Source organism: Oryctolagus cuniculus, chromosome 10, assembly GCF_051225735.1.
Source record: "Oryctolagus cuniculus isolate XC-2025 breed Fujian yellow rabbit chromosome 10, ASM5122573v1, whole genome shotgun sequence".
In the NCBI taxonomy this organism is placed as follows: domain Eukaryota; kingdom Metazoa; phylum Chordata; class Mammalia; order Lagomorpha; family Leporidae; genus Oryctolagus; species Oryctolagus cuniculus.
In genome coordinates, this window is record NC_142876.1 from 99624616 (window position 1) to 99638887 (window position 14272).

General features: G+C 41.6%; 1 protein-coding gene across 14 annotated transcripts in view; it reads right to left on the minus strand.

The window, feature by feature from the left end:
- The window catches only part of DOCK3 (dedicator of cytokinesis 3), a 507250-nt gene that overhangs the window by 106860 nt on the left and 386118 nt on the right, over positions 1-14272 (minus strand). For all 14 annotated transcript variants that reach the window (XM_051852373.3, XM_051852369.3, XM_051852371.3 and 11 more), the window contains exons 13-14: positions 13043-13131; positions 6794-6919 (exon numbers count right to left, since the gene is read on the minus strand). In XM_051852373.3, the coding sequence (XP_051708333.1) occupies positions 6794-6919; positions 13043-13131 (215 nt within the window). The remainder of the gene's footprint in view (positions 1-6793; positions 6920-13042; positions 13132-14272) is intronic.

Sequence of the window (14272 nt, forward strand, 5' to 3'; positions counted from 1 at the left end):
CCCTCTCTGTAACTTTCAAAAATAAATAAATTAATTTAAAAAATTACTAAGGGGTTTGTGTGTGTGGGAGGGGAAGGTAAGTAAAAAGGAGAGAGGACTCAAAGTCATCAATTTGATCCTGTCATGACACAGGGTGATCAACTCAATCTTGAAAACAGAGATTCCAAAATCCAAATGTAACTGGAACTATAGGTTATTATTAATATAAGGGGATAAACCAGGGATGGGCATTTGGCTTAGTGACTAAGATGCTAGCTGGGACACCTAAATTCCATATTGGAGTGTGTGCATTCAAGCCCCAGTTCCACTCCTGATTCCAGCTTCTCTGCTAATGTGCACCCGGGGCGGGGGGGAGTAGGGAATGACTCATGTCATTGGATCCCTGCCAACTAAGTTCTGGACTTCTGGCTTCTGCCTGGCCAAGTCCCAGCTGTTGCAGGTTGCAGGTGAATGGAGAGATGAGAGCTCTCTACTTCTGTCTCTGCTTCTCAAATTAAATTAAAAAGTAAAAAAAAAAAAATCACCAGGTGATTCTGAAGTCTCCGTGTTTACTACCAAGGATTAGAAGTAGGGTTCTGCTGGGAGAACACTGATGAAGTTTGCCCATGGACAAGGGGCTGGGTAGCTGTTAGGCAGCATGGAGGAACAGTAGAAGAGTGAGGGTTTTCTGCAGGGAATGGGAATAGGGAATGTGGAGTGCCCCTGCGAATTGGTCATCCTTTTAGGAAGAGCCTTGGGCAGCCCTGCATCCCTTTGTTTGGTGCCCTTCACTCCCTAAGACTGGCAGAGCATCTTACAGCACCAACAATGCCTTACATCTCTGAGTCCTTAGTGCTAAAGTGGCATGCAATAGAGGTTCCTGAATGGAGATGAACAAAGTGAGTTTATTCTTATAAAAGGGCCTCAGAATAAACAGCCCATATCCAACCTCACAAAAAAGCCAATGTTAGCTGTTAGTGAAGCTGCAGGTTAGGAACTATATACTTACGAGGAGGCAGGTTTGGCAAACTTTTCTGTAAAATGTCAGATAGTAAATATTTTAGGTTTTGGGGGTCACATATGTTTCTGCTGTATGTTCTTTGTTTTTTACAATCCTTTAAAATGTCAAAAACAAATTTTAGCTGGCAAATAATTAAAAAAAACAGACTGCTGGCTGGATTTGGTATGTAGGTTATAGTTTGCTAATATCTGGCTTGGAATGTGTGTGAAGAACAGTTGCACTTTACTGCAACTAGACACCAAAAATCCTGATTCCTGCCATTCCACACAAACAGCTACTGGGAAGAAACAGGGGATGAGCCAGAGGCCAGTTTATCATGACAGGCCTGATAGACTTGGGAGTCCTTACAGAGTGAGAGGTGTGAGGAGACAGCACTATTCCATCAAAGAACTCATTAGGGATGGGGAACCCTGTGACAGCTGCCTTGTGCCAAGGCATCCAGCAGTGACAGATATGAATCTCTAGAGATGTGCAACCCAGTACTACTCTAGAAAAAGAGCTAATGATACATTTGCAGGTCCCTTCTGAGAGGAGTTCCTTTTGTCAGAGAAACTCAGGCACCAGAGTTTCTTTTGTCAGATATTTTAGCCTTAGAGTTTGGATACATATGAGGAGACTTCAAAGAATTCATGGAAAAATAGAGTTAAAAGGTAAGTTTATATCTATGCAAAAAATTTGAAATCCATGTACAGCTGTTTGCACAATACGCATTTCCATAAACTGCTGAAGTCCCCTCATATGTCTCATATGGTTCCAGCCTATGCAGAATTCTTGTTCAGCAGAAATGGTTCAGGAGGGCCCATACATATTTGGGCAAGGAGTCTGGCGTGGATTGCTTATTATATACATGTTCCTTCTGTATAAATCACACCACATACTAGTAGGCTTTGGGTTCAAGTTTAACAGTATTTAATACTATTTTATTTATACCACAAGGTATAGGTAGACAGTCACCTCCAGATAGGATCAGGCAAAGCTTCTGTGGATGTGCTTTCTTTTTCTCAAATGCTTAAAAAATGAGAACTGACTTCCTCCCCATAGACACAGCAGCCTACTTGGGGTGGTGCCAATTCTTTCTGTAGGCAGAACAGAGCAAGTGTCCTGACAGCATTCATGAAAATGTGGAGATGTTAGCTACCAATAAAATTGGACAGTTTTGGGCATGTGAACCAATCTTTTTTTTGTAGTAGTCCTCATTTTCTTGATCAACTGACAAAAAATAATAGGAAAGAAAAAAACATCTTGGTGGACTTCTTAAGAGCACCCAGTAATGATATGTTGTTTATTTTTCTCACCACGTTTCCAATGTCATATTTTTGGTTTCTAAAATCAGAGATGTCCTCTACTCCAACAGGATGAAGGCGTAGACACAGTGTAACATCATTAGTATTTCTTTTGTGGGTCAGTATTAATTTCTCTTGTGGGCCAGTAAGTTAATGGGGGTAACTCATCTGTTTCACATAAAAATCCTTACCTGTAGCTATACACTCAGACTTGTTAAGATTTTCTAAGCATTCTAATATAGCCTCAGATTCCTCAGATCTTACTGAATATCCAAAGAAATATAGTGTTCTAAGACGGGCTGGTAATGTTATCTTTTTATGTATTATCAGTTACTCAAGAAGGTGAGACTGATGAAGGATTAATAATGTACATGACACCCCATCCAGTATTGGAACATTCCATGAAACAAATGAAGATGGGAGCAAAGCAGGCAATAAGCAGACAGGACATAAAAAAGCAGAAACTTACACCCAACTATCTTCATCTCTGCATCAGAAAGAAAGGAGCGAGAATGAGGGGACAGCACAGAAAGAAACAAGAACAATTAAGATAAATAGGAAGAGAAAGAAATATCACTCGCAGGTTGGTGATGAAGCATGATGTACTTTTTTACCAAGGGTCAGAGGAAAGGGCAGAGTTTATTTTTGAGCATAGAGGTAAGTGTCAGAGAGTCCTCCAGAGGCATGCCATGCCTGCACAGCTAATGGGCAAGTTCAGAGCAACCTTTTTACAGCCTCAGATCTGACTCAGGGAAGGGCAAAACATCCCTAAAGCAGAATGCTTTCCAGGATATGGTTCTCAAAGAGGGTCCCAGGCAAGCAGCATCACTATCACTGGAGAGCTTGTGAGAAATGCAAATTGTCAGGTACCACCTCAATCTTACTAAATCAGACATTCTTGGGGTAGGCCTAGAAATTGGCATTTTTCCAAGCCTTATAGGTGATTCTGATGCACACTAAAATTAGAGGACCACTGTTTTCTGGAAAAGCTTAGTCATTAGTTGGAACGAAACACTGAATCATAGGTGGACTTCTTATGACAAGACAGAAGACCAGTTAGCCAACAGAAAATGTGGCCCCTATTATCCACAGTCAATGACAACCTTAGGAATTTAAGGCTTAGAAAACAGGTTAAAATAGTGCACTTCCTAGTGAGTCGGGACAGAGCCCTGTATCACCACTAACCCAAGGACACAGACTTTCCAAGAAAGCTAGGAAACACGGGGGACATACAGGTGTGAGCACATCTCTTCGGGTTAGGCATGGTCTGGAGAAGGGTGCACCCCCTTGCTGAGCATAAAGCTTGGTATCATTCCTTTCAGGTTACACTATTTTGGCTGCCAGTTTTCTTTACAGTTTTATTATGGCTAATTCTGAGATGTGAGTCGTAGAGAACAATGCTAATATCAACTTGTATACCTGGAACACCTGTCCTATGTCAGTTTTTTTTTTTTTTCCTGCTTATATTCTTAAAAATCTAGGAAAGGACTAAAAGTGTGCTATAGCTATTAGCTTTTATACTGAATTAAAATGAATTTGAAGGAAAGGAGGAAATGTTCACAGAAATATGGTGACCAACAAACCAGCTGCTGTGTGTGCTCATCTGTCATCTAAGACAGCATTTGCTAGGTTGGCATGCCTTTCTCTGGGACCCCAGTGGTGATGCCTCCTGGAATGCTGGTAGCATCACTGTTGCCTCTTGTTCATTGCCTTGAGTCCTGAGCACAGCTTGATGGCTGTGTAGTTAGGGCATTAGTTGTGGCACAAAATGGGATATCCTGGCGCTTGCAGCACCCACATGGTGTGTGTGTGTGTGTATATATATATATATATATATACACTCTCATGGAAAGCACTGACTGGATATCAGAAAGACCTTTACAGAAATGGCAAGTTAGATGTAGGTAGGTTATAGCTTGTCTTTGCAGCTCTGCCACTATGTTTTGATAAGAATCTAACTGGGTCATCCTGACCAAAAAAAAAAAAAAAAAAAAAGTCCCCTCCAAATGAGTGTCTGGCAGTTTCTGCCAAATGTTGGGTAGTTTTAAAATAAGGATCACAGCTTTTGAGTAATTCTAATTTTTCCTCAATTTACTTTAATTTCTCAGACTCCAGTACTGAAATGTTCACAGTTACTGAAACAATTTGTTTCCTTGTTCTTTCTCCATATGTTCATGTGTCAAGATGATGAAGTTGTTACTTCTTGTAACTTAGTCACACAAACACTATGAGGGCTTAGGGACTGCTGTAGCCCAGCAGATGAATGGTGGACCAGCTGCAGGTAGAGAGGTAGCCAGCACCAGGAGGGTGTACCAAGGAACTTCTTGCTACAACCATTGTTTCCCAAGAAGGCAGATCACAATGTAAAAACACATTTTTGTTGCTCCAGCAAGATCTGCAGGTGCAGGGCTATCACCACACCCAAGGAAGGCAAGTCTACTCTGAGAGTATATTGGGGTACATGAAGAGTGCTGCCAATTATTCACAGCCCACAACACTGGGAGGGGAGTTGCCATATGTAAGGGAAGCCCCCCCTTTTTTTCAGGAAGAGGAAGAATGGAGGAGGGGACAGAATATACACAAAGGACTACTTATTTTCAGCTACAGAAAACTTCAAAAGTAGGTAACTCAGGAAGCTGCATATTCACAGCTCCACTCTGGACATCCCAGGACTGTTCAATTTCTTTGCTTTATGGGACAAATTACACAATGGCCCCTTAGCTCCCTCATGGGAGGGAAAAGTTCTCTTAACTTCAGCTTGCCTCACCAACGCTTGATATTGTAGATATCAAGCCATTTCCAACACACCCAAAAATCCTTTATAAATATGTGTGCCAACAACATAAAGAGTTGTAGAGTACTCCAAAAAACCATCTCTTTCCATAGATGAGGTTGAGACACTGTAATTTTAAAATCAAATTTTGTTTCAATACATTTTGACTGAAGTTTGTTCCTTTCTAGTCTTTGCTCACTTGATTTTAATCCCTAGGACTATTACAAAGATAATGTCCAATATTAGACAAATAAGACCTCAGAGGAAGAACTTATAGTATATCTCTTAGAATCTATTATTCCACCATGTGAGTTTAGATGTGTAATTTAAATAGATCACCAGGTCAATTTTGATAATCATCTGTCTCTTTTTTTTCAAAGCTACAGTGCCTTAGAAACCAGGGACTATGCTTAGGCTCTTCTTATCCTGATTACCAGGTGTACAGGGAGCTAAGGAATGGTGTCAAGACAGCAAGACGAAACATCCTGGGGGCCTTTTCTTAAGCATGACATCTCCTTAGTTTTTGAAAGTAAATATCACTGACTAATGGCTTAAACTTCCCATCCAAAAGACTCTCCTGCAGGCATGAGGAGATGAAGACTGCACAGGGGCCTGCTCTGCATGCACATCATCTGTGAAGAAAGAATGGAGGAGACCGAAAGCAAATCTGGGCATAGCCTGGGAACTGGAAGGCAGCTGGATTAATCACCTGGGCCTTCTATATGCTTGGGCCATGCTCCTCTTTGGGTATGTGCTGATTAATGTTACAATAAGAGAATTAGAGCACCATGAATAACTCCAAATAGACAATATCTCAAGTGGTCCCAATCAGTGAAATATAGCCTTGCCTAGCCTTTCTAAGCAAATGCAAATAACTTCTTAACAGTACATTAAAACTCAACTGAGAGGTGGGTTCCCTATTCCTGGATTGTATCCAGATAACCAGACATCTGCCTGTTCTGAACTTCCTCTCTGCCTGCACCTTCAATTGTGGACCAGGGCACCTGCCATCCACTTGAATCATGCCTCTACTGCTCCATCACTACCAATAGCCCCTTTGGTTCTGATGGCCCATTTGGATCCACTCCTTCATCTCTACTTCCACTCACCCAGTTAAAAAACATGAACAGGTATTAACCTACTGGAACTACAACCGAGAAACAATGTATTCCTGTTCTCTGCCCTGGCTGCTCTCTGTCAGGTAGAAGGTGAAAAGTATGAGACAATTCCTGAGAAACTGGCCAGGTAGCATTGTTCAAAGTGCCAAATTTATACCACTTGCTTGTAATATTTTTCTGATAGATTAAAATATATCTGCTACTTCTACACAAATGGGATTCACTGATATTGCAGGTGCATGTTTTGATATGTTTTTCTCTTTAAGCAGGAAGTTCTTGTGAAGCAGCTCTTTTCCAAGTAATGCGAAAGAAGAGAAAGGTACAAAGGTACCATGTAGAGTTCCGTGTTGGTGCCTATCGTTCATTCTCCACAGGAGACAACAAAGCCCAAATGCTGGACTGTCACGCTGCATGGTGAAAGTAATGTGGGGGCTTCTGAAAGAACAAATGCCTGTAACAGCCAAAAGGGCCACTGGCTACAAACTGTAGTTTGTGATCTATCCTGGGATATGGAGGCCATTAATGGCTGCAGGGTTCCTCCATAGCACATTTCACCACCTGTTCCTGAGAGGGGCACTGAACTCCAGTGTTTTCCCCAGCCCCAAGCAGTGCCGCCTACCTGGCATGATGACATCAGGAAATCCCAATTTTCTTGTAATTGCCAATCCCCTATTAAAAATCATGGGATTTTCTCTCCGGATCTGTTCCATGTCTCCACGAAGAAGCTGAAGAGAAATGATCAAACCTGCGAAAAGAAAGGTATTTTCTGAACTCAGAACCACATTTCCATTCTGTTATGTAGTATTAGAAAAGACATAAAAAGTTACACTTTCCAGAGGAAAACGGGCAAAGTTCAGCATTTTTCTTAGGAAAAGTTTTGCCGGCGCCGCGGCTCACTAGGCTAATCCTCCGCCTAGCAGCGCCGGCACACCGGGTTCTAGTCCCGGTCGGGGCGCCGGATTCTGTCCCGGTTGCCCCTCTTCCAGGCCAGCTCTCTGCTGTGGCCAGGGAGTGCAGTGGAGGATGGCCCAGGTGCTTGGGCCCTGCACCCCATGGGAGACCAGGAAAAGCACCTGGCTCCTGGCTCCTGCCATCGGATCAGCGCGCTGCGGCCATTGGAGGGTGAACCAACGGCAAAGGAAGACCTTTCTCTCTGTCTCTCTCTCTCACTGTCCACTCTGCCTGTCAAAAAAAAAAAAAAAAAAAAAAAAAGAAAAGAAAAGAAAAGAAAAGTTTTGATAAAGTATAACTTATTTTGAAGCAAAATTCTAGAAAGCTAAAGGAATTTAAGTGAAGGTGACCTTAATAAATCAATCAACTACTCTATTAAACACAAACTGAAGTCAGGGAGATTGAGCGACTTTCTTTTCTGCTTCCCAGCATCTAGCATGGGGTCTTCTTGGCCTTCAGTCAATATGGAATCAGAGGGCTAAACTACCGAGTCATACATTTAAAAATGCAGAGAAATCTGTAGACTAGAAACAAGTGTGATCCAAGAGGACCCTGGGTCAGTGCACCCCACAAGCAGGACCTGAGATGTGTTGTGTTGGAAGGTAGGAGTATGCCAAAGGATGGGAAGCAAGTTGCTGCTTCAACCTTGCACTAAGATAGATCCCACACCTTCCCTGCACAGGACCACTGCATCACAAGGACACCTAAGACCTTTTGTGGGCCAACTAAACCTTGCCTCAGATCTCATGAGAACTTCAGATCCTCCTAAAAGATGATTTTCATTCAGAACTTCCAAGACTCTCTAATGTGTCTTCAAGTTGTGTTGGTTTCTGGCTCATTACTTGCACCTCTGGAGTTTTTCCAACAAAGTTAGAATCTTGTGAAATCCCTTCCTCCACTCCTAAGGGTCCCCAAGACAGTCACGGGTCAGAAGGTTGTAAGAGGCCAATCCTACATGGAATCTGAGCCTATCAACTCTGAGACCGTGAATGGGATTAGCTGTTACCAGGATGATGAATGTAGGGCTGAGTTATAGGTCAGCAGGAAGCATCCTCTTTAATTTATAAACTTGAGAATTGTGCAGAAGATGAACATGTATAGAAGCGAGGGAAGAATGTGTTATGATAATAAAGAAGAGTAGAAGATGACCTGGAGACAGTAACAAAGAAGATTAGAAATAAGAATCACGTGGCAATTGTGGAGGGGAGGAGAAAACTCAGAAAAGCTGCCAGACACTGTAACTGACAGATAAAAGTACTGTAGTATCTAGGAAAATGTACTCTCACAGCTAGGCCAGGGTAGGAAATATATTTCTATTACAGCCCAGCTAAAATTTCAGGATTATTTCATTGGTTCTGCCAAACTCACACTTCCCAAGAAACCCTGGGATTACAGACATGGTATCCCAGGTGTCATTAACACCAAGATCACAGTGTCCTGAAAAGCAAGCAAACAATATTCCAGTTTTCATTCTGGTTTGATAATCAGTGTTTGGGATTGATTTTGGGTTATCTAAAATAATTTTTTACAGCCTAATTACTGAGTGGACTAAAATACAATTAGTTTATGTGTCTGAACATCTAGGGGCCAGACCAAGACGACATGACTGTTACAGAGGATAGCAGATTGGGATATATTTTCCCCTCCCTCACAACTTCAACTCATTCATCCCTGTTGAAATTTTATCCTGGATAAACAAGTATTCACTGACCAGGGTACAGCCTACCATGGAGAAAATAGCTGAGGATGGGACAATCTCCAGAATTTGAGGGAATGGTGGTTAGAGGGCAAAGGAAAACAAATCAGCAGATACGCTCTGAGTAGTCCTCACTGGCAGGGATTTATTCAAATACTGCACTGACTGCCTTTCATCTCTGCTTTCTAAAGCTACCAAAATAGCCTAGAGATGCAGTGAAGCTTGTCGGGATGCTTGCAGAACCATAGCTAGCCTTTGAGTTACCAAAGAGATCTTGAGCAGCTGCGCCCCACCTTTAAACATGACAAATAAGAGGAAAGCTTCAGCTTTTCCACAAGATGAAGTGAAAGACTCATGAAGAATGAAAAAAACCATAAATAGAGGATATAAAAACAGCATTCCCTTTTGTAGGGGTTGAGATTTTTCAGTTTCCTTCTGGTTTTGAAATCCTGGATGATGAGACACATGTCAAATAATGCTAAGGCATGGTCATCAGGGCAAGAATGTCTTTAAGAACAGTTAAAAAAAAAAGTGATCCATTTGCCCACCTAGTTGGCAAACAGTCCCTTAGCAATACTTGGGTGTTCTACCAACCTATCATTGCAATGGGAATCTCAAGATAAAGAACTCAAAAAAAGTAACTGAGTCTATATAATCTCCTTGTCAATCTGACTACTTTGATTGCTTGAAATAAGAATACCATTTTCTTTTTTATTTAAAGATTTATTTATTTATTTGAAAGTCAGAGTTAGAGAGAGAGAGAAGGAAGAGAGAAGGGAAAGAGAGGGGGAGAGGGGGAGAGAGGGAGAGATAGAGAGAGAGAAAGAGAGAATCTTCCATCTGCTGGTTTACCACCAAATGGCCTTCATGGCCAGGGCTGGGCCAGGAGCTTCATTTGAATCTCCCACGTGGATGGAAGTGGCAGGGGCCCATACACTTTGGTCATTTTCCGCTACTTTTCCCAGGCCAACAGCAGGTAGCTGGATGGGAAGTGTAGCAGCTGGGACATGAACCAGTGCTCATATGGAATGCTGACACTTTAGGTGGTAGCTTTACCCACTACACCTCTATGCTGTCCCCAAGACCACCATTTTCTTACTACACTTAATCTGAGCTTAAGGACTGGCTCTTAAAAAAGTAACTGGACAAAATGATACCTGTGTGAAATACTGAACAGCAACTTTGCTCTGTTCCCTGAGACCTACCTCCTCACTCCCTCTTTGAAGGAATGCTAAATAAGAATTGTGTAAATTAATCTCAGTCCAAGATATGTAAACAAAGCTACAATTCATGGTCATTTAAAAATAAACTCAACACTTCTGTGTTAACTATTTTATTTGTCTTCACTTGTCCTTAATGATCTACACGCTAGCTGGAATTGCTAAAAGTTCAGTCTGTTGCTACTCATCTAAGAGGCCAACAATACAAATTGATAGCCACATATATGAAGTTGCACAGAAGAGTTATGGTTGAATGCACATTTATTCTCAGTACCCAAAGCCAGTGAAGCAATTCTTTTCCCATTTTTATATGACTTGAATGGAAAGAAAAGCACTAATGACATATAATACAGAATGGTCAATGCAATGAACTGTTTATGAAGTTTAATAAAAATAGATGACAGGGGGCCGGCACCATGGCTCACTTGGTTAATCCTCCGCCTGCGGCGCCAGCATCCCTCATGGGCACTGGGTTCTAGTCCCGATTGCTCCTCTTCCAGTCCAGCTCTGTGCTGTGGCCTGGGAGGGCAATGGAGGATAGCCCAAGTGTTTGGGCTCCTGCACCCACATGGGAGACCAGGAAGAAGCACCTGGTTCCTGGCTTCGGATTGGCGCAGCGCTGCCCGTAATGGCCATTTGGGGAGTGAACCAAATGGAAGGAAGACCTTTCTCTGTCTCTCACTGTCTATAACTCTACCTGTCAAATAAAAAAAATTAAAAAAAAAAAAGATAGGTGACAGTTTCTAGAAAAGTAAATTAAAATTTTATATGGATGTATTCTTAACTTTGGAGACTAATAAAGACCCAAAATATTCCTCTGACAGGAGGAACCCAGACTGAGGCCAGGAGCCAGGAGCTTTCTTCAGGTCTTCCTTGTGGGTGCAGAGTCCCAATGACTTGGGCCATCTTCCACTGCTTTCCCAGAAGCATTAGCAGAGAGCTAGATTGGAAGTGGAGTGGCAGAGACTCAAACCCAGTGCCCAAATGGGATGTTGGCATCACAGACGGCAGCTCAACTCGCTATGCTACAGCACCAGGCCCTAATATCCTAATTTGTTTAATGAAGAGGTTAAAACAGATAATTTCCAAGTCTCAAGCAGTTTCTGACACACTCTTAAAAAAGCAGCAACCTGCTTCGCCTGATGATTTTTCCACAATCGCAGACCTCACAGTACGGCCATCCTATCTGAGGCTCTCTGAATCCTGAACAAAAAATCAGACACTGAAGATGGCATTGTTCCTGTTCATCTGGGAGTGAGACAAAACTCATCCTTTTATCCTGCTGAGATGAGAGGAGAAACTACTCTTTTAGTTTTTGTTTTAAGAAAGTGATTTGCTACCATTTCTCTTTGTAAATGTTCTCCATGTTTTAATCATATCATGCCCCATCAATCTGTAGCAAAGTACTCCTCTTCACAAGTTAAATAAGCAAAGAATATGACAAATATTCATGTGAATGAGTTTTCCAAATCGACAGTAACTTTCCTATATTTTTTAAAAACAAAATTTTATGTGTCTCTTCGCGCTAGGCCAGTTTTAGTATGCTGAATGTTGCTTCTTAAGTATATTACATGGGGCTCCTTGGCATCCAGACATACTCATAGAGGAAGTGCCACGTAACATTAGTGAGAAAGGCTCTCAGGACCCCATACTAGAAAGTTTTAGAGGAACTGAGTAGATTCAGCTGAGAGTCTCAACCCTCACAGCATCTTGTGCGGATCCTCTCTAAAAATTCTCCTAGCTAAGGGCCTGCTGACCACCTTGGAGGAAAAAAAAACTGTTCTCAATAACTATTACTCTTTAAAAACAATGATTACTTGCAGAGGCTTTATACTGTCTTTTAAGGCCAACTTTTATTTTCTGACAAGATTTATGAAAGTGAAAACAAAGAAGGTTACATAAAAGATATTATGCAATGATTCAGAGGAGAAACATGGTTCTATTGAATTAGATAGTAATCTACAAGGGTATATAAAGGCTCAAAGACTTCTAAAAAAGTGCTTTTAATTTAATCAAGTAATTAATGTTGAACTTAGAATACAATCTAATGTGTAGAATTGTTCTGAGATTTAGATAGTACTTACTTAAACACAGTTTCAAAAGAAAAGAAGGGAAAAGGAAAAAAAAATTAAGCTAATATGAAAACTATTTTGAAATAAAGAGGTTCGGCCGGCGCCGTGGCTCACCAGGCTAATCCTCCACCTTGCGGCGCCGGCACACAGGGTTCTAGTCCCAGTTGGGGTGCCGGATTCTGTCCCGGTTGCCCCTCTTCCAGGATAGCTCTCTGCTGTGGCCAGGGAGTGCAGTGGAGGATGGCCCAAGTCCTTGGGCCCTGCACCCCATGGGAGACCAGGATAAGTACCTGGCTCCTGCCATCGGATCAGCGCGGTGCGCCGGCTGCAGCACGTCGGCCACGGCGGCCATTGGAGGGTGAACCAACGGCAAAGGAAGACCTTTCTCTCTGTCTCTCTCTCTCACTGTCCACTCTGCCTGTCAAAAAAAAAAAAAAAAGAAATAAAGAGGTTCTATTCTGGTTCCAGAATGACTGGCATTGTAAGACTATTCGTTGGTCATTACTAGTGTCAAGTTATCTTGATGATGTTAACAATAAACAGGAACAGAAAGAAGGTGGATATCAGTATCTGTCTTTTGTTGGGCAGGGGGTCTGGGAGTATAATTTTTCTTCATAAAAACACAGATTTCACAATGTGATAAACCCTGAAACACAAAATTTCCTCTCTCTGGATACAAGTGAGAACTCAAGTTACCTATCAAGGTACATTGAGTCCATAATAGATCAGAAAATGTATTTCTGGTCAGCATACAGTAGGAAAGGCTTTGAATTATTAAAAAAGAATTATACAAAGTGGGCAGTAAAATGAACATCTATAGGGAGCTAAACTTTACAAAGAACTGCCAATCATCACCAGTGAACTGAGATGTTGGACGATCAGCAACTGCAAATGCAACACAAAGTGATCTAATCAAAGAAATACGTCACCATGGCTGGCGCTGGGGGCAGAGTACTTGGCACTGGACTTTCGGATGATGTTCTCGTGGATCTGGGACCACTCACTCTCGTTGTTGCACCTGCAACAGAAGGATAGGCATCATGGCTCTCAAGTATTTTAAACATGGTCTGACATTCCAATGTGTAACAATACATCGAAGGGAAAAGGACTTTTCACTTCCCTAAAAAAAGTGTAAGTTTTACTAAATTAGATGAGGCTAATTTCTTGTTAAGCATAGAAGAATAAAACTCTTTGGAAAAGGTAGAAGCCCTTAAAAAAACCTCTAATATTTTTCAAATGGCAAAAGATGCTTCTATTTGAAGTAGTATTCTTTTTTTTTTTAAACTTTTATTTAATGAATATAAATTTCCAAAGTACGACTTATGGATTACAATGGCTTCCCCCCCATACCGTCCCTCCCACCCACAACCCTCCCCTTTCCCACTCCCTCTCCCCTTCCATTCACATCAAGATTCATTTTCGATTATCTTAATATACAGAAGATCAGCTTAGTATACATTAAGTATGGATTTCAACAGTTTGCTCCCACACAGAAACATAAAGTGAAAAATAATAGATGATTTTTTTTTAAATGATGATGAAATCAGATCAGACCTATTGTCATGTTTAATCCCAGTGAGAGTCAAGTTGGGAATTGATAATTTCTTTTTTTTTTTTTTTTTTTTTTTTACAGAGGATCAGTTTAGTATGCATTAAGTAAGGATTTCAACAGTTTGCACCCCCATAGAAACACAAAGTGAAATATATTGTTTGAGTACTCGTTATAGCATTAAATCTCAATGCACAGCACATTAAGGACAGAGATCCTACATGAGGAGTAAGTGCACAGTGACTCCTGTTGTTGACTTTACCAATTGACACTCCTGTCTATGGCATCAGTAATCTCCCTATGCTCCAGTCATGAGTTTCCAAGGCTATGGAAGCCCTCTGAGTTCTCCGACTCTTATCTTGTTTAGACAAGGTCATAGTCAAAGTGGAGGTTCTCTCCTCCCTTCAGAGAAAGGTACCTCCTTCTTTGATGACCTGTTCTTTCCACTGGGATCTCACTCACAGAGATCTTTTGCCAGTGTCTTGGCTTTCCATGCCTGAAATACTCTCATGGGCTTTTCAGCCAGATCCGAATGCCTTTAGGGCTGATTCTGAGGCCAGAGTGCTATTTAGGACATCTGCCATTCTATGAGTCTGCTGAGTATCTCACT